The following is a 20307-nucleotide window of genomic DNA, read 5'->3' on the forward strand; positions in this document are numbered from 1 at the left end:
ATAGCTCGAAATAATGTCTGTGTTTGACACAAATTTAAGAGACGGATCACGTTTTGTTCATCGACATTAAATACACCAGCAGTGACCCCACTGGTGATTTTTGAAGAGTTTACGTGTCTGAGAAAACTATGGTTGTTAACAGGCTGAATAGGACTACAGAAGCTGTCGAGGAAATTGTACGTCATTACTCCGAACACGTAATCACTCCTCTAAATTTGTTTGCCCTGTTCTGCTTGAAAGCAAATACCTGGCTCCTGCAAACTGTTAAAACAAACGCTTCAACTTGTACAATTTAGAATCTGTATTTTTGAATATCGATCTTAAGTTGGCGTGACGTTGAAGTCGTGCGACCCTGCTGTAGTTCGTTTATAGCATAGCGTTAGCATTTTGCTTCTGGTGATTAGATTTATGATAACAAAATGATAAAAGTGTGAGACATGTGGAGATCATCCGGCTGAACAAAACGTGCATTTATCAAACAGGTTCGTTTTCCACAGACCTTATTTCGAGCTATTTTCCAAAATCCTATGGAGAAATCCCATTGCTTTTTTGTCGAGGGAAACATGCACAGTTTATTTCCGGGTAAATACGTCATCCCTGCACCACTCTATTGCATCCAATCTAAGTGGGAGTATACATAGGTGTTCTATTGGTTCATGCTTTGTTTGAGTGAAGACCTATTGTATCTAGTGGTGCACGATAATTATCGGCCCGATAATTATCGGTTCGATATTAGGAATTATGACGTCATCCCGATAAACCCGATAACAGTATTAATAGCCCCGATAATATACAATATATTTTTTGGGTAAAAAAAAGAAAGAAATACTGCGGTGTGGGTGGATTGGGATGAGGGGCGCTTGTTTTTCACTCGGCTCCTCCCGTTTTGCCAGTACTGTGGTATTAGTGGTTTAGGAAGAGGGGAGTTCTTCACAAATCCAGCGCTCCCTAACTCATGCCTGGCTGTGACGTAAATGATGTGCGGCCGTGAAACCAGGACAGTAAACAAACACGTCGCCGGTAGTATGGGACTATTTCAAAGTTTCAGAGTTAGATAGTTCGCTTGCTATTTGTATTAACAAATGCAGAAGTTCCACGAGGAGGGAAAAAGGCAACGAGCTATAATACTTCCAACCTGATTAGTCACCTGAAACATCGCCATCGCTACGATGGTGTGTTAAAAGCGTACGAAGACGCCTGCGCTGCTAAACTAGCGGCGAATCCAAAGCCAGCTGCAAAGGCACCGGGGCTTTTACCTATCGACGAGGCTTTTGAAAAAGGCAAGAAGTTTGCCAGAGACGACCCCAGGACTAAAACGATCTCTAACTTCATCATAGAAATGATGGCGCTTGACGAGAGTCAAAACTGTTCTTGGCTTTGTTTTGTTCATAGTAGTAATGCTCATGTCATTTGCTCACTACTAGTCTTTTTTTTACCACCAGGTGTGCAAAAACTACAGGTACATTTAATATATATTATATTATTATCGGTTATCGGTATCGGTCTTGAGAAGCAGGAAGTTATCGGTTTTGGTATCGGTTTCAAAAAACCAATATCGTGCATCCCAAACACTAACCCTAGAGTAGGCAATTTATTTTTAAAGAGGCTTAACAGAATGTGTAGAAACCCCAACACAGAATGATTAGGAACTGAGATGGCAGATTTACATTAAAGCTGGATGTTTAGAGAACCAAACATGGACCATTCCGTTGAAGTACATAAGTTACATAACATCTTACAGTAGCCTTTAAAATCAACAGCGACAGGTGGGAGCATAGATTCTCCTCATCTTTGTTGAAGATTTAAGGCAACACCGTGTGGTAAGTTAAAGGTCACCTATTGTGCAAAATCCACCTTCCATGTCTTTTATAAATAAACATGTATACTTTCCTCCGTGTAAAGAGATTCTGAAAGTTTCAGGAAAAAAGATTCTCTCTCTTTTTGTCCTGATCCATTTCTATAAAAACCTGTCTGAAAATGATCTGATCAGATTTTGGCCACTTTATGATGTCATAACGTTTGTTTGGCTTGTGTAACTATTAGTCAATCAGCAACCAAGGTAACCCCCCCCCCCCTTATCACCTGAATCTCCTCCTAGAGCACCATTGTTTTGTTTTTTTAACCAATCTCTCTCAGAGGGGCGTGGGGAGTGGCTCCTTATTCTCATCTAAAGTAACAGACAGAGAATCAGCACTTTTGAAACAGGGCTGAAACAGAGGGGATTATGGCAGTGGCGAGCCGTGACTTTTCTACCTAGGCCCTCTGACCCCACCCCCCTCTACCCTCGAAAAAAAAAAGAAAACGTTTTTACGTCACAGCCTATAGTATACTTCAGCGGAATATCAAAACAGCGGCCCGGGGTGCAAAACGCATCAATGACAGCGACCCTCTACCACACAAAACAACACCATTTATATAAACACCTATCATGACAGGACACCCACAGCCAAGTAACAATTACAAATGAATTAAGTCGGCACGGCGGCCCACATTGAAAATCACTTTGACTTACCTTTGATGATCAAATCACCTAAACACAAAGTCCATCCTCCTGTCTTTTTGGATGAAGAACTTGATGGCGTCGTCATGCAGCTGATCCTTTGCTTTTAAAGCAATCAGCAATTCCTTCTCGATCGAAATTAAGGCCAAGTCTGACAGTCGGACTTGCCCAGTCGTGGACCTCGAGTAGCTTTTTATGCGCTTCAGCGCAGAGAAGGACCTCTCCACAGAGGCAGTGGACACAGGTATTGTCAGGATGATGCATGAGAGGGTGTACACCTGTTTCATGCTTTCACTCAGTCCTTTTTTGAGGAGAAACTGATGAATGTCGGCTGGGCTTTTCCCCAAAATGTCAGACATGCCGTACATCACGGCGAGTTCCGTGTGCAGTCGAGGCTGGTCGAAATATCCGCCATAGCTCTCCATCAAACTGTTCAAGGCAGCAGTTGGGAAATAGTTACAGTAATACCCGAACTGTTGCGGGTCCAGAAGGGCCAGGAATTCCAGCTTTTTGTGGTCACTGAAGCGGTTGGAAATCTGGGTTAGCAGGCTGTCAATTACGCTGCAGTGGAGCTCCCTGTACCGTGCACGAACGTCTCCTTGAGCTCCACGGCCGCGCGGAGGGCCAACCAAAGCCTGGGTTTCATCGTAGACGCTGTCAAAGTTCCCCTTCTCCTGTTCAATTTGTCGCTGTAGCTGATCCACTCTGGCCAGGCAGAACTGCATATCAAAACCTTTGTTCTGAAGTATTTCAAAAACAACATCCGAGTAGGAGAAGATAGCGTGGAAGGTTTTCAACCAAAAGCTGAAATCGAAGCTGGTAAGGAGGGTGATGTATCCATCAGAGCAATGAACAGTTTCGTCATCAAACTCTGTGTGATGGTCTACGATGTGCTCGAACACCTACGAGAGTAATGCTTAGTTTAGAAAAAACAACTTATAGACCTCCAGTAAACACTAAGATTAGCTTTTCATTTAATGTAATACTAGCATAGTTCTTTACCTTCATGTTTTTATGAGTGGGTAGTTTCCAACACTAAATCATTTCTTTATTATTGTTAATATTTCCATTACGTTCATTGTTATTATTATCTTACCTCTCTCAATTCCCTGGTCTTATCTGCCACTGTGCACACCAAGCAAGAATGAAAGCACCAGCGAGTAGGAGCTGCCCGTGGAAGCCTATGCTGGCAAATATCATCCAGTAGCTTGGTGCGCTTTGCTGAGCGGCTGAAAAAGGTGGCCAAGCCAGAGAGGTGGGAGAAGAAGACCTTACACTCTCTTATCTTGGAAGCTCCATTTGACAAGACGAGATTTAAGATGTGAGCATAGCAGTGAATGAAAAGGGCCTGTGGAATTGTTTCCTTAACTTTCGCTTGCACCCCATTCAATCCAGAGGCCATAACAGCTGCTCCATCGTAGCACTGCTGCGACCACTTTGTCAATACAGCCACTCTCCCTCAGGAACTCCAGCAGCCGTGTAGCTATGGCCTCTGCTCGTTTGTCCTCTGTCACATCTTCGTACTTGAAGAAACGCTCTTTTATCCCATCGTCAGTGACATATCGAAGCACATATGACATCTGCGCCACGTTGCTAATGTCTGTCGTTTCATCCAACATGACCGCAACAAAAGGTGCCTTCCTCAGCTCCTCTTTCATGCTATCCGTCATTACACTAGCGACAGCGCTGATCAGGTCATTCTGAATCCTTGAAGATGTGCCGGTAAATACTGTTGATGTGGCGAGGTGTGTGTGCAGGTCGCTGTCATATTCTGCCACTAAATCCAGCAACTCTATGTAAGTCCCCTTGTTTGATGAAGTTACACTCTCATCGTGACCTCGGAACGGCAACTCCTGCTTGCCCAAGTACACCACACAATTTATCAGGCGTTTCAAAATTCCTCGGTTCCTCTTCACCTTTTCATTATGAAGGATGACACCCCGGCGTTGTTGCTCATCCAGCTGGAGCTCTATCCTGGTGTCCCCAAATGTTTTAAGCCGAATAGTAGCTCTGAGGTGACCTGAAGCATTCTGATGGCGATGTGCTGATTTGGATAAACTTCCTAAATCAGAATATCCATCTCTGGCCCATGACCCACTGTCCGCTCCAAAAAGCAAGTAATCCCAGCAGTACAGCTTGTGTTCCCTGGTTGATCCGGTCATCCAGTTGTATCTGGCGTAATTGCCGATATTAAAATGCCTCTCGAACCGTTTGGTTTTTTGAACCAAATTAAGCTGTGGTGTTGGTCGCCCTTTGGTAATTAACTCCAATTTATCCGTGTAACTCATTCTTGAAAAAGACTCGGTTAGTAGTTTCGCAACGATGTCATTACTATCACTAACGTGAGCCATCGTGAATGAACGTATGCTAATTCCGCCTAGCTTGACCCGTTGATATATCACATGCATAAACTTGGCAGCGCAGCGGGCGGAACTTGTCATAAAGTCCGCGATAATAAAGCCCTCCCATTTAGAGGGAAGATATGATTGGTCAATTGTTCTGTCACTTGACATTACTCTCTCGTTGTTTTACTATAGCGGGCCCTCTGTGAATCGCATAGAGGGCCAGACGAGCTTTTTTCATGTAACCCTTCACATTCAAACAGAAACTGAACAGGCAGATTCGAAGGATTTATTTCTTTGGAAATTTTATTTTAAATACAATTAAATCAAGTTTTTTCGGTAAAAATATAACAAAAATAATATTTAAAAAATATATATTTAAAAAAAATAATATATTTTTTAAATGTTTTTAAATATTATTTTTTAGAATATCTTAGGCCCTCAGAGAGGGCCTAGAGGGCCCTGACGGCTCGCCACTGGATTATGGGTAATGCTGCAATGATCTGTTTGGTATTTCCAGCCAAACACTAAAGAGACATATTTGTATATATCTGAGACCTATAATAATGTAATGAAAAACAGAATAATAGGGGGCCTTTAAAGGATTGTCCCTTGATAGTCTCTTGTCTGTAAGTATAGTGACTGTTGTAGCTCTAGCATTGAAGGTGAGTTACACAGTCTTCCATAGAGGATTGACAACGTAAACTCCAGAGCCTTGTTTCATGGTGTGGACCGGTGTTAAAGCAGTATGGGGCATTAGTTTACATCTGTGGGGACACATTTATCATCCTGGGGCTGTCAGCAGTATGTCACTGTCTTTGCCCCCCAGGCCTGCAGCCACCACAGGGGTTTGACAGATTTGTGTGTGTGAGAGAGACAGAAGGAGAAGGATGGGGCCCCGAAAGGCGCCTTCACCCTAAATGACCTTGTGTGTAAGTGATGTAATGAGACAAAAGATTAATGATATAGAGTAACAATGTGGACTTTCCTTGTGCTCACACTATAGTCAAATGCATTGATATCCATCTCTGATCAAATATATTTCTTTAAAGGAAAGAAAGAGGGTACTGCCAACTCTGTTAAGTCTCTAACTAAATGATGGATGACACTTTCTCTTTTTAGAGAGCCAACCAACCACAGCACCGGGCAGAAAAATAGTCTATATTATTTATTATTAATATCAAAGACTCAAAAGATAATATGTCAACTGGGTACATATATGGTATTAAATATAATCTGACAGATGTAAGAATCCTACCTTAACAGATCTGAAAAAGAAGAAGAAAAAAGGTAGACTGTAAATGTAGAGCACTTCATTTTAAATAAGGAATGATTTCAGACACAGCCCTTGTCACTTCACTTGACACTCCTACTGGTTTCTTGGGCCCCCTGCACATTGGGGTGCATTAACCTCCCATGCATCAAATGCTGGAAACACCATCTGTTGTTGAATAAACCTAATATAATTTGTATAATTTGACTAAATTGGGATCAGGTGTTGCATACAGTAGATGGGTCCAGAGCACAATGACAGATGATGTAGACCAGGGGTGTCAAACTCAAGGCCTGCGGGCCAAATCCGGCCTGCAACCTCATTTTATGTGGCCCGCGAGAGATCGAAAAGAATATAATATACAATACAATTGGGGTAATTGTCGAATAGAAGTTATTACCAGAACTGATAATAATCAAATGCAGAGCCAATAATGTAATATAATACATTGTTTAATATATACTATATATTTATATATATTTATTTATATAGTCTTAAAGTTACAACCGGCCCTTTCAGTGCAACCATAATGCTAATGTGGCCCGCAATGACATTTTGTTTGACACCCCTGATATAATAAAGGCACCAGCTTATTATTGGAAGGTGGAGTAGGCGCAACAGTTAACAAACTAAATCTGAGGGGCTTTAAGACCCTGGCTTGGTAGGTTGAGTGGCCGTCTACCAATCAGAAGGGAGGTGGCTCGCACCCCAGCCCCTACACTCAACAAGTCAATGTCTAATAGGGCAAGATACTTGACCCTAAATTGCTGCAGATGGCCAACGGTGTGTGTGAACGTTGGTCTCCCTGAATATGTGGCACCTTGCATGGAAGCCTCTGCTTCTGTATGAATGGTTGGGAATGATTACTGACACTTTACCTCAGCCACATCATAGACTCTATGCATTACATTAATGCAGACAATGTTGACAATATTGCTTACTGCACATATTTTATATTATATAATTGATTGCATTATATTTCAATGTAAATTACTGCTTTATTGTATTGCTATCGTAGTATATTTGTGTTACAGTGTTCTTAATATAGTTCGCTAAAAAAAAGTTTTATTTGTATGTATGCACCATGACACCTGGTCAAATTCCTCGTACGTCTGAACCTACCTGGTAATAAAACCGTTTCTGATTCTGATTGTATATTTAAACTCGTTTTGAGTCCATGTACAATATGCGATTCATGTAAACCTACAGTATATAATACAAATAATTGTGACACAAAAGCCATGAAACCTTTATGGTGTTTTGGTTACCATTTCAGTTATATGGTTATTTTATAGAGTGCATGAAATATGGACATGGTCTTCATGATGTCACTCATATGTTTCTGAAGAACCACTCTGAAGCTCAAAGTAGGAAACGGCGGCTGTTCATTTTTGCCCTAAAGTTGGGTTTTTAGCCAGCATCAAGTGGTCATCGATCTACACTCTTTGCCATTTCTGTTACACTGTACTGCTGCTTGGTTTACTCAAACATATGGACATGAATGTTGATATTGGACGATGATGCACTCTTTTACATTCAAAGGAAATGTTTTTCAAGTACTGGCTTTCTATAATATCCATGTCTGGCAGCTATCCTCTGGTGTCAAACAAACTTTCCGATGTATATTACAATGAGGATACTGAAACACTACCATTGTGGAGAGAAAAAGTTGAAGGTAATACATTTGAAAATGTAAAAAGTTATATTTAACTGCTCCCCAGAATATGTTACCCTGCATTATGACTGTACTGGGTCCCAGAACTTTCTGGGTATGAAATTAATGTTTCAAAGAGTGAGCAAAGAGCTTTTCACTGTCAACTCTGCTGTACTATCATTCTTCTTTAACTCCTGCCTTTTTATTGAGGTGACCACTGAACACTTTACTTACTGGGTGTAGTTGTGGCTAAAATATATTTCAATCAGGAGAGACATGATGTATGAAATACATGTGTATTACCGGGACACATGATATAAGAGAATGGTGATTGACAGATTACAACAAATGAATGAACTGATGTTTGGCGATTAGTCCCCGGTTTGCAGGATGATCATTCGGGAGGGGACAACAGCTCCGATGAACCCCCCGGGGTCTAGACACTGGTGGTGGTGATAAGTAGTTCAGTCCGGTTCTGAAGGGAGAAGGTTTTAGCTTGGCCCTGTATTAGGAGACGGAGGCGAAGGGGTGGAGGAGGGTTGTGCGTTGACACTTGAAATGACAACTGACAGAGAGGGAAGAGCAGATTTAAAGGGGTTAGCGGGTGCGATGATTGGCTAGCTGGGGAGTAACGCCCCTGATCACTTATTGGGAGAGGAGAGGGTATTGAAATGACGTGTAACACCAGGGGGTATTGGTCTTCCTAATTGAACTTGCGCTAAGCTTTATTTCACTTCTTTAAGCTTAAGTTTGCTCTTACATGTAGGCTATGCTAACATGATATAAATTGGACCTATACTGAGATGTGCAGAACCTTTTAGAGCTTCATTCCAAGGCCACTTAATCACAGGTATGTTTATTAACAATGTCATTAAATATGCTGTGTTCTAGTAGACTGAATCATATTGAGAATTGCTTTCCAATGCTTTGTCTATGAATTTATGAATGAGCTGTTGTATTGGATTGCATTCAATTGTACGAATAATGAAGAAGCACTCTGTTTGACAATATTACTTAATTAGTTCAAACAGATCATTCCGGATTTCAGGGACTTGACTGACTCTATTGAAACAAAGAAAAGCACTGCTCTTTGGTCAAAGTGATGATTTAGTTTCTATTGTGGGAGTTACGGTGGAGCAACTGACTTTCCAGATAATCCATATCCGGGACAAGACTTCCTCTTCCGTGCTTTAGCCATTCCAATTAGCAACTTGAGATGTGAGATCAATTCAGAGTTTAGAAATGACATATATGACAGAATTAGGGTTAGGGTTGAGGTTCAGGGTTCAATTGTTTGCAATTTATCTGTGGTCAGGTGTGGCAAATGTGTGGTTTGTGCAGTGTTATTGGCTGCTGATAAAAAGGGAACAGGACCCTCATGGTGATCCCGAACGCAGACCACTGGGCAGAGGCGGGTCTGCAGGGGCTGTCAATCAATTGTCAATCAGTGGTGCCCGGCTTATTTGTATCCAGAGTCTTTCAAATGGTCCAACGGTCATTCCAGTCCAGAGATAATCAAGTTAACAGGTGGGTGGGATTGAAAATGAGTAACCAAGGGTTTGGTAAGACGACCATCACCAAAGTTGTATAGGTGCTTTAATCAGTTTGGTGAGTATGATGTGAAATAGTGTTTATTACAGTCCGAAAAAGCAACTTGAGACGTGCGATCAATTAAGAGTATGACTTATATGACAAAGTTAGAGTTAGAACTACAAATACATACCAGAATGCTACCAATATCCAAATGGTGTCCCAATACACACAGACTATGCATTCATATGTAGATATAGAGATTACTTTGTGTAGAAAGTGTTTAAAATACTTTGACAACTTCAATCAGTGACACATATTCACAAGAATGTTGTTTTAAGGGTGCACTTACATGTAACACTTTCACACAATGCATATGTATGTTTGTTGTTGTTATCGACCTGTGAAAGGGAACTTTTATCCAATTGGAACATGAACTTAACACAGAAGTTTTATCTTTACACAGTATTTCTTTGTTTTCTTCTCTGTGTGCTGTACACTTTGATTGAACTATGTTGTGTGTAAATATAGTGCCATACAAATAAAGTTGAGAAAGGTAGTCCTGTCTAGATTAAAGAGAACCTTCAGGATGTTCAGCTGTTCACCAGCGTCAGTCAGATTTCTTACCATGTGTAGAATTGAGGGTGATGAATCATCTTGTGTGTGTGTGTGTGTGTGTGTGTGTGTGTGTGTGTGTGTGTGTGTGTGTGTGTGTGTGTGTGTGTGTGTGTGTGTGTGTGTGTGTGTGTGTGTGTGTGTGTGTGTGTGTGTGTGTGTGTGTGTGTGTGTGTGTGTGTGTGTGTGTGTGTGTGTGTGTGTGTGTGAGGAGAGAGCTATTCCTGTTTCTACACTTGACTAAGCTTATGCAGTTAGGGTTCTTTCAGAGATAGCTAATTGAAAAGAAAATGCCGTTTGAGAAACTAATTGAATGACAAAGGTAACCTTAAATGTGACAAAACTAAAGAGGGTGTAGAAACAATAGTGTGTGTGTCTCTATCCATGTACTGCATGGCTCTCTCTGCCTGAGGTGGAATAGAGGGAATGACAGTTTGGTTTGAAAATGAATTGTAGTTTACTGTAGCCGTAGACATTTGAGCTTATTCTGCATAATGGTCTGGAAATAGTTCACTATGAGTAATTTCAGCAGAGACAGAGAGCCTGGCAGGTCTCCTCAATAAGCACTCGATCCACAGTATAGTGACACATGTGCAGTGAAAATAGCGAGTTAATGAAACCACTCATGCACAGAGAGAGGAGGAGTGATTCAAATATTGCTGATAAAAGTAATTGTAGGGAAGAGTTCAATTGCTGCTTCTAAAATATGAGATTTTGACAATGGCCTTTGACACCGTGGGCTTATTACACTTGACATGTTATTAACACCCACCTTTTCCCTCTAACTGTCTCTATGTCTGTCTTTCAGCTCCATTTGCATATCGGCCTTTTCTCCGCCTCCCTCTTTTTTTAAAATCTAATTTCTCAGTTTTTTCTCCAGACCCTGAACCCCTTGGATCAGATGTCAATTTGTGCAAAAACAGTTAATTAGCTAGCTGGTAAGGTTAGAAAAACATGCATAAAGTACCAACTGAGTGTCCTGACATTTTATAATTAGCTCTCAGTGGGAAAATCATTCTGAGGTAGAAAATAAAATGGCCCTATTATGCTTTTAGGAGTGATCCCTTTTTCCGTAGTGTGATAAGGTTTTCGTGCGTGTAAATGGTCTCCAAAGGCCAAAGGAAATTGCCTTTTGACCTAGTGTTTGATAATCCGTCTGTAACAGTGGCGAGCCGTCAGGGCCCTCTAGGCCCTTTGTGAGGGCCTAAGATATTCTAAAAAATAATATTTGAAAACATTACAAAATACATTTTTATTTTTTATATTTTTTTAAATATTTTTTTGTTGTTACATTTTTCATTAGTTTTACCAAAATAACTTGATTTAATTGTATTTAAAAATAATATTTCAAAGAAATAAATCCTTCGAAGCTGCCTGTTCAGTTTCTGTTGGAATGTGAAGGGTTACATGCGGTCTCTGCGAGTTATGTGAAGACGGGAGGGCTTGTTGGTCCCTCTCTACATTCACAGAGGGCCAGCTATGGAGAGGCGAAATCACGCCCATCTACTTCCGGACCATGGGACCCCGGAAGCGAAAAATGTACATTGAATTCAATGGAGAGAGAACACGTATCTTTTGATCCTGTTTGAATTGTGCCACGAACTACACATATGATGTTTGTCAATCTTAAACAATCATTTCCATGTCAAAAAAGTCACATTTTGTCGTAAAACTGCTGAAATATAAGACTATGAAAAATACGCTACTACAAAGACTACAAATCCCAAATCCCATTCTGGGTCGCGTAAGTGATGTCACAGGCATGCTCGGTGATTTATAATAAGACTCGTAATTAAAGCGAAGAAGAAGAAGATCTCATAACTGATTTATTCCCTCCAATAAATTATAGATCGCTAAAAATAAATTCACTTTTACAAGATGCCTGTGTGCTTTGTACCAGGTTGTAATCACAAAAGTCATCATACCACTTGCTCCTTCTATCGATTCCCGTCTGATGAAAGGACCAGGAGTCGCTGGATCAGACATATCAGGTAATATCATAGGTAATATACATGTTGTGCATGGAACATAGTCAAGTTAGCTACCTAGCTAGTAGCGACGAGTAGCGAGCACGTTAGTTAGCATTACTTTACTTAGCCTTGTCATTTTTAGTAGCCTTACCATGAAGTTATTATTTTATTACATGAAGTAAACCAACATTTTAAACAGTAAGAGTAGTCATGATGGTAAGTATTTCGTGAAACATTTGAAGAGTAGCCTACTGCGCCCTCCACCGGGTGCTAAGGAAGCAGTTCAGGGAGAGTCGAAGGCAGGCAGGGAGCTTTGCATGACATTCTTCTGGACGTGTTTCATTGTGATGACAGCGAGGGTGAGTCAATCTGTTTGTTGGAAAGACAGTAGTTGTGTGCTTACTGAGAGAAAATTATTAGAAGAGATAATTATTCAAAGTGTTGTTACTTTAAAGTGTTGTTACTGACCTTTTTCTGTTTTATTTTCTTTACCTCACCTGTAACTGCTGAGACGTTGAGGAACATGCACACTGGACTGCTCTGGCAACCTGATTTCCACTGTACGTATTTGGTTATGGTATATTATTTATATACATCAAAAGCACAATGCACCCCCCAGAGACACACATGTATTGAGTGTGATATTTTGCATAGGTCATGTGAAATCATCTTTACATACTAGAAAACTGTAGGAGCGGCAACTTGTTTTGAAATTGAATTTTTAATATCCGATAATAAAGTTGATCTGTTTTCTTTATTCTTCTCTCTTCCCAGCTCCATCCATCACCATTCTCTGTTCATCCGCGGAGAGAGGGCTTAGACTGACCTGAGACCAGCACACCCAAACACAACAGCTCTATTAAGAGCCACCTACATTTTCAAAGAGTTGCAATCCTACGTTATTATAATGATTAAACTGTTTCATGTATCACTTAGTTTACTGAACCGTGATGAATGAAAGAAATTAGTGAGGTAGTGGTTTATCAAAGTTACAAATACATTAATATATGAGTAACAGGTCAGTGTAAACACAAGCTGCTGTCAATTATGGATCATTCAAACTATTTATATACAAATATGTAATAAAGTTCTAAAACAAGTATTCGGTATATTCTTTGATAGCTTTTGGAGAAGGTTGTTTTTAAGTTTACTAAAATCTATCGTTTCAACTGTTTCACTTTATGAAAAGGGAACAGGTGAGTAGAGCATCATTGAGTTTCTTATTCTGTCAGTAAATTATCCAAATGAATGTTTTTCATTATTTTAGTCAACCCTAAACAAATTGATTGTACCTTTTAATGATGACCTTACATGGTCGGCAAAGTTAAATTAACTTCAGAAAATTAAATCTGTTCTGAGAAAAAACTAATAAATGTTTAAAGATAGGAAATTGCCATCCCACTGAAAAACAGTCCGTAGAGATTTAAAGGCGTAGTTGTTCAGTCCAACGTTTCATTTGGATTCATTTGACAACAGTCAACTATTTTCATAAAGAATATATATATTTTTCAAATTCAACTTTATTGTCAATCTTACTCAGTTTGTGTTTATAGACAGAGAGATCAAAAAGACGTTTAAATAAAATTATACAATTTACAGATATGTATACAAACATATATATATCCTATATGCACCATCATGGATAATGATGGTGTATGATGTAGAAGGAAGTGTGGTAGATAACAAGTAAATATACATACAGATCCATAATACAGCAAAAGATGGAATAACTAAGAAGTACACAGTATAATAATAATTACATGCAACAATTAAATAACTGCTCAGCATCTCCACCACAATCCCAATCTGCTGTGTCCTGTTTTCCTCCCCTCTGCATAACACCCCATCACACATACGAAACACAACGCAGAGTCCGAGGGTGTTAAGAGTATGATTATTTAAATGTCCTCCTCTCTACTGGCCAACACAGGGAGCATATGCTGGGTGTAGAATTTTAGCGGTTAATCAGTCCAGCGACCACAGCTACAGCAAAGGGCCAGAGTCTGCAGAAACTGACCCCAAATTCTCCAGCGTGCAGTCCGCAGACACCGAACCTGATGTGCTGGTACAGCTTTGCTGTGCCTTGGTGAACCTGAAAAATCCCCTGATAAAGGAAGTAGCCAGCACCCTCACCGTTGACTAAGCCAGGGGTTCCCAAACCTTTCAGCCTGCGATCCCCGGGGGGAACATCCAGCTGGCCCGCTGCATCCGCGGAGAGGGCTTAAACTGCTGAAACCAGCCCAAAGTCACACAACGGCTCTTTTAAGAGCCACCTACACCTTTTCTAAAGAGTTACAATCCTAAGTTATTATAATGATTACACTGGTTCATATTTTACTCAGTTTACTGAACTGTGATGCATGAAACCAGAAGGGGAATTGTTGAGGTTTACTGAAGTTACAAAGATATGAGTATAACAGGTCAGTGTAAAAACAAGCTTCTGTCAGTCATGAATCATTCAAACTATTTATATAACCATGTAATACAGTTATGTAGTAGTTCAGTAAAAGTAATTCTTTATTTATATGTCTTAAATATCCTTTATTTTAGAGGGGCCTGAGACTTAACATGTTCATTGCCCAAAACTGCACTGTAGTTATTGTGCATGCGACAATAAGGCCTTAATATTAGGGCTGCACGATATCAGGAACACATAACACGATAACACTTGCTATATTTGAACAAAAACGTACACATGCAGCATTATTACTTTTCCAACAACATGGGATGTATTGTTTATTAGTTAAATATCATGTGTGTGTGTGTGTGTGTGTGTTTATTTATATGTCCTCCTCTCTACTGGCCAACACAGGGAGCATATGCTGAGTGTAGAAGTTCTCCAGGAGGAGGAGATTTCCATGCCATGCAGGGTCTTTGGGGATGGGGATGATGATCGCCTCCTCCGTGGTCCACACAACAAAATAGCAGATACTCCGGTCTATGATGTGCAGCTGCCCTTGGACCTGGTGCCAGTATGGGTGATTCTCCTTGAGAACATAAGACCCACCCTCCTCACGGAGACAGAAGGATGGTAACTGGACTGCCTCCGCGATGGTCATGTTCCTCTGGCTGTGTGGACACTTCACCTCCAGCAGGGCAGATGGCTGCACAAGTCCATCGGGTGATGCTCCCAAAACACCCGACTCACTCACAAAGAGACCAGCGTCGATCACTGTCACCCGATAGGCCTGCACAAAAGCCTTCACCCCTTCGGCCTCATTTACAACTCCCCAGTTGACAGCCATGACTCCGTCTAAATTGTAACCCCCAAGCACCCTCTTCATGAGGGACGCGCATGGAGTGGATGAAAGTCCCGACCTCAGCACAGCACCAAAATTGCTGGCTGTCAACCTGCCCTGTCTGTGTAACTGCCACTGGGGATTTGTCCGCTGTCCTACGGTGGCTGTCTGGATGGCAGCTTGCTGGTCTCTTGTCAGTCGCATTGAGGCAAGAATTGCCTCAAGCCCCCGACCCCCATGCTCCTTCACCAGCTCCGGCACGGTGACAATGGCCTGATGTTGAGGCTGCGGCTCTGGCTCAGGTGATAAAAGCCATGCCATGCCACACTGTGTGCCCCTCAGTGCAGACCTGAACCAGTCTACATCCTGAGTGGCGATGTCTCTGGCCAGTGGGTTGTATGTCTCCTCTTGCTGTTGATAGAGTTGAGACACCGGCTGGACTACTTTGGAAGTGCCAGGCTTCCTCCACTGGCACTCAACATCTGTGGAGCTGATCTGCCACATGGCAAATATTGCCAATGCTGCAGCGTGGCTGCATTTGTACATCCCCTGTGCACAATCACAGACAGCGCTCTGCATCGCGCCATCGTCTCCCATGCAGATCTGTAAAAATAAAGTAAGTACCATTTGTTAGCATGCTATAATAGATTGAATGAGCAATAATACAAGGATGGTCCGGATCTGGAGGTGGAAGGGTTTATTTTTCCATAGTTTTGTCCTCTTGTCTAATTGTTGTTATTGTTTGTTTTTTCTGTATTTTTTGTAATTTGTGCTGTATTGGTTGTGATTGTACATTGTATTTTTCTAAATGTGTATGAATACATTTTTGAAAAACATTTGATCAACAATAAAAAAGGATTTGGTCAGGATCTAGACTCAGTGTGTAGTTTATTAATTAATCAATGCTCTCTACATTAGGAAAACACATACCAGTGTACCAGAGGGAGTCACACACAGCTGTGCCTAGATAACCAAAATCCTTGAATCTACACACAGCAAATAAAGTCAAATGACACAACGAGAAAAAGGAGATCACACATACAGTATAGTCGATATAAAACTGGCCGCTTCAATCTGAAGAGCAACTAAAACAAAACACGGGAGTGTACCTTGTTCTTGTGAACACTAATGTTATCCACAGCATACACAGAGACCACGCATTTCTTAAGGAGAAAACTAGTTACTAAAACAAAACACGTTAGTGTACCTTGTTAGCTAATGTTAGCTAGCTGACATTAACGTTACACATTGCACTCATATTACTCACCGAAACCTTGTAAAGCCGGTCCCGCTGCTGTTACAGAACCGACTAACTCCCCTTTCGTGTATGTACAGCTCTCAACATGCCCAGACTTGTAGTGATGTTCACCTCGTTTTATACTTTTCGTCTCAGTCTGAAAGAAACAGGTGAAATTTGCTAACGTGACGGCCATCTTTGTGATGGTGACGCGTTTTGTGCGAGACCAGAGACCTGTAGTTCACTGAGCGGTTTCTCACAAACAAATGTGTAACTTCACAGTTTTACGACACATTTACATTTTTTTTACTTGTAAAATGTTCTTTTAAATTGACAAACATCATATGTGTCATTCGTGGCACAATTCAAACGGGATCAAAAGATAACCTTTCTCTCTCCATTGACTTCAATGTATAATGTTCCGCTTCCGGGGTCCCATGGAGGCTCCCGGAAGGGGAGGGACTTCGCCTCTCTATATTGTGTGTGGGTGTGTCCCCCGGAAAGTGGAGGATATTAATGATTGTGTTACATTTTAGCAGCGGTGCACATACCATGAATATGGGGACATGCCGGACAGATCTTCAAGTAAGGGTTACGATCCACCCGCTGTGAAATGAACTTATCTTCCATATTTGCCGTACACTTGTGTTTACGGAAGTTGAGATGTTTCTCGGTTGTGATTGGTTGTTCCTCGTCACATGACGAGCGGTGCGCGCTGCTGCAGTGCACGTCTCCATTGAAACCAATGGAAATGAGCTCGCAACGCTGATGTGTATGGCTCCGTACAAAGTTGTACTCATTGCATTAGTGTAGGCTACTGTAGATTTTTACACTGGAGGCACCCATCTCGGCCGAAGTCGGTTCATGTTAACCTAAAGGTACATCATTAAATGGTAAATGTCGCCTTTAAGGAGCAGAACATTTTTGTTTTATTTGTGTGTGAATAATGAAATCATTTCAAATATGTTTTTCTGTGATAGGTAATTGGTGTGGAGAAGATTGACCTCAGCCTTGCTTTGAACATTCTTCCAAAGGCTCTGTAGTAAATGGTGAGTATTCAAATGTTTTGTGTGATTTACTTGACTAACTTAAACTTGATCTTTAACTAATTGAAAACTGGTATTAGTCTGACAATTTCTGAATGTTTATTCATAACATTTACATACTGCAAACATTGCAGGGATAAACACATTTTCTGATTTATTAGGCAAAAGTGATTCAGAAAGTGAGAGGCAATAGCCAAACATTCTGCGATAAAGCCTCCTTCACAAAAGTGATAATGTTTTGTTTGTTGAAATGGCTATAAGGGTGTTTCTTATATGTAGTCTTTAAAAAAAACGTAAACTAAATGAAATGTAATGTAGTCTAACCTGAGGCCTGTACTACGAAGCTGGTTCAACCTAACCTGGATATGTTTGAGTTAGCCGGTTGGCCTAATCCAAAACATACGCGCTCTCACTAAACTGTACTACGACGTGGGTTATCAAGTGGATCGCTCAAGCCAGCCGTGTCCTATCTAGTTAGGTGCGCGTTCACATGAAAGGGGTGGTATTTGGAGCATTCGACCAATCACAAACATGGAGAAGCGTACTGACAGCTCAGCGTCATAGTTACTGAATGAAAAGTCAACTATAATATTAGACAAATATGAAGACGTTAAACTTTAAACATCCATGACTTTATCCAGGATCAAAGCCACATAGCTGCACCTGCAAGGTGAATACAGCTGGCAAAAGAAAAATTGTTTGAATGCATACATTAACAGGTTTATGATATCACTGCCCCGTCTAAGAGACGAGTGGATCTGACTTTAATTACATTTGTCTCGAGTGTTTCGTCAACTTAATGTGTTGCTTAAAATAATCCTTCTGCATACAGTATGTGACACTAGTGCTGTAGCGAGGCGTCGACGACGTCGACGTGTCGACTTCAAAATATCGTCGACGACATATTTCCGCGTCGACGCGTCGCTACCTTTATATATACAGTCTATGGTCGCTACACACACGTGGGTCACCCAAAGCAACAAGCAGTTCGCAATCGCACTTCAAACACAATGGAGACTGAAACGGCTACCACCTACTCCTCACAGGATTGCGCACGAAGCCCCCAAACAAAAACATCTCGCCCTAGGTCTTCAAAAGCATGGGAATATTTTAAAGTTTGTCCAAAACGCAAAGATATTTATATATTTATATCTCACTGAGACTGCTGCATAGCCTAGGCCGGAAGCAGCAGCTAGCTGTGGTGGCTACCATTAGCAGCTAGCATTTGCTCTCCGATTTTTACATAAAAATGGAATTATGGATTATAAATTCAATATTTTTTATACATAGACGTTAAAAACCTATGGATTAACCGATTCAGCCGTGTTTTTTCTCATTTTAATGCCATTGAACACGTCTTTTGATCAGATTGACAGCTACGGTGGTGAGACGATCTCCCTAGAAGCTCTGTAAAGGTACGTGTTGTGATGACTGTATTTGCTTCCCCTGTCGCGAGTCCGGATCACTCAGTGATAATACTATATACCTACATAATCTGTGGAGTCTCAGCTTTAATCGGATATATTGTATGTGCAGCTACGATAAGTAATAAGGGTACTTTTATCTTGAGTTCTGTGCCAATGTCCGTTAGCATTTTTCGCTCAGGGGTCATTTAGATGCTTCTTATGAGACTTGTGTTTTGTTTTGGTAAACATGGTTTGTATCGTCAGTTAGCTGAGATTATTTCCGTTAATCTGGTATAACACATTAATAGGTTCTTAATATTAAGACACAGTATCGTGAAACATATTTTTTTACATTACGTTTTTTTTACATTACGTTTTTTATGAATTGAACAACAGAAAAATAATCGTTATGTCGACTAATCGATCAAATAATCGCCCGATTAATCGTTTTCAAAATAATCGTTTTCAAAATAATCGTTTCCCCCCAGCACTATGTGACACTGTGAGTGTTGCACGGCCAGATACGACTCAGCTGACTCAGATAAGGAGATATATGATACATTATGATGTGATATGCCGCGAATGAGTTGCAGGCGAACTTGAGCTCCAGGAGAAAACCCTAAATATGAATGTTCATGGCCTCAGTTTTCTTCATATTTACTGCCAGTACTTTTGTACTATGTGCAGCTGTTGTTGTATTTTTTCAGTTTGAGACAGTAGAGAACACCATCATCAGCATAAAGCAGAAACTTCACCTCATTATAGAGAGACCAGCAGCAGCACATTGCGCCAACCCAACAAGATTTAATTCATATATACATTAAATAACGTTTACATTTAAACCCTGAGCTTTGAATATACTTTAACAGCTCTTATGAAATCCTCACATTTTTGAAAAACAACAAAAACAAAACAATGTAATTGAACCCAAAAGTAGAAACACCAAAAACAATCTGTACAAAGATATTCTATTGTTGTTGCATTTATTAAATTCAAAGTTGTTTAAATCACAAATAGAACAGATACCGGTACTTTAGTAACCTAAATGTCATAAAGTAATGAATATATACTGTATATGTTTACACAGTGAGGCATACAAATAATACATTTAATTAACATTTTATTTTAAAATCAAGTCTAAACACAACTAAAAAACACTAAATATGAAAATGTGAAGGAAGGGAGGGGGTGATGTAGGAAGAAAGAGGTGAGGGAAATGGAGGAGAGAGTTTGGGGTGAAGTGAGGGGAGAGTATGGAGGAAGTAGGTAAATAAAGGATGGAGTAAGGTGAGAGAGGGTGAGGTAGCAGGAAGTAGGTACAGTAAATGGGGGAGGGACTTAATAGTGAGTTTTTTTACATCTATTATACAGATTGTGGGAAAACCTGAGCTCCAGGAGAAAACCCTGAGTATGAAAAGGGGAAGGCAGTAAGGGGTGAGGTAGGAGGAAGGAGGTGAGGGGAAATTGAGAAGAGAAAGAAGAGAGGAAAAGGCAG

At 40.7% G+C, this 20307-nt stretch overlaps 1 protein-coding gene across 1 annotated transcript; it reads right to left on the bottom strand.

Moving 5' to 3' along the window:
* Nucleotides 1–2435: 2435 nt before the first annotated feature.
* On the bottom strand, nt 2436–4170 carry LOC117537006. Its single transcript, XM_034202160.1, has 3 exons — nt 3882–4170; nt 3597–3793; nt 2436–3402 (listed from the first exon to the last, which is right to left on the bottom strand). The coding sequence occupies exons 1-3, from the start codon at nt 4168–4170 to the stop codon at nt 2527–2529; spliced, it is 1362 nt and encodes a 453-aa protein (XP_034058051.1). The 3' UTR covers nt 2436–2526.
* Nucleotides 4171–20307: the final 16137 nt, after the last annotated feature.

Source organism: Gymnodraco acuticeps, unplaced genomic scaffold, assembly GCF_902827175.1.
Source record: "Gymnodraco acuticeps unplaced genomic scaffold, fGymAcu1.1, whole genome shotgun sequence".
Lineage (NCBI taxonomy): Eukaryota > Metazoa > Chordata > Actinopteri > Perciformes > Bathydraconidae > Gymnodraco > Gymnodraco acuticeps.

What these genes read in the sequence shown, in the direction of transcription:
- LOC117537006 (XM_034202160.1), bottom strand. Translation starts at nt 4,170, where the DNA reads ATGACGGATAGCATGAAAGAGGAGCTGAGGAAGGCACCTTTTGTTGCG. An exon ending in TGGCCTCTGGATTGAATGGG is followed by an intron (nt 3,794 to 3,881) that starts GTGCAAGCGAAA and finishes TGTCAAATGGAG; the next exon opens with CTTCCAAGATAAGAGAGTGT. An exon ending in AGACCAGGGAATTGAGAGAG is followed by an intron (nt 3,403 to 3,596) that starts GTAAGATAATAA and finishes TTACTCTCGTAG; the next exon opens with GTGTTCGAGCACATCGTAGA.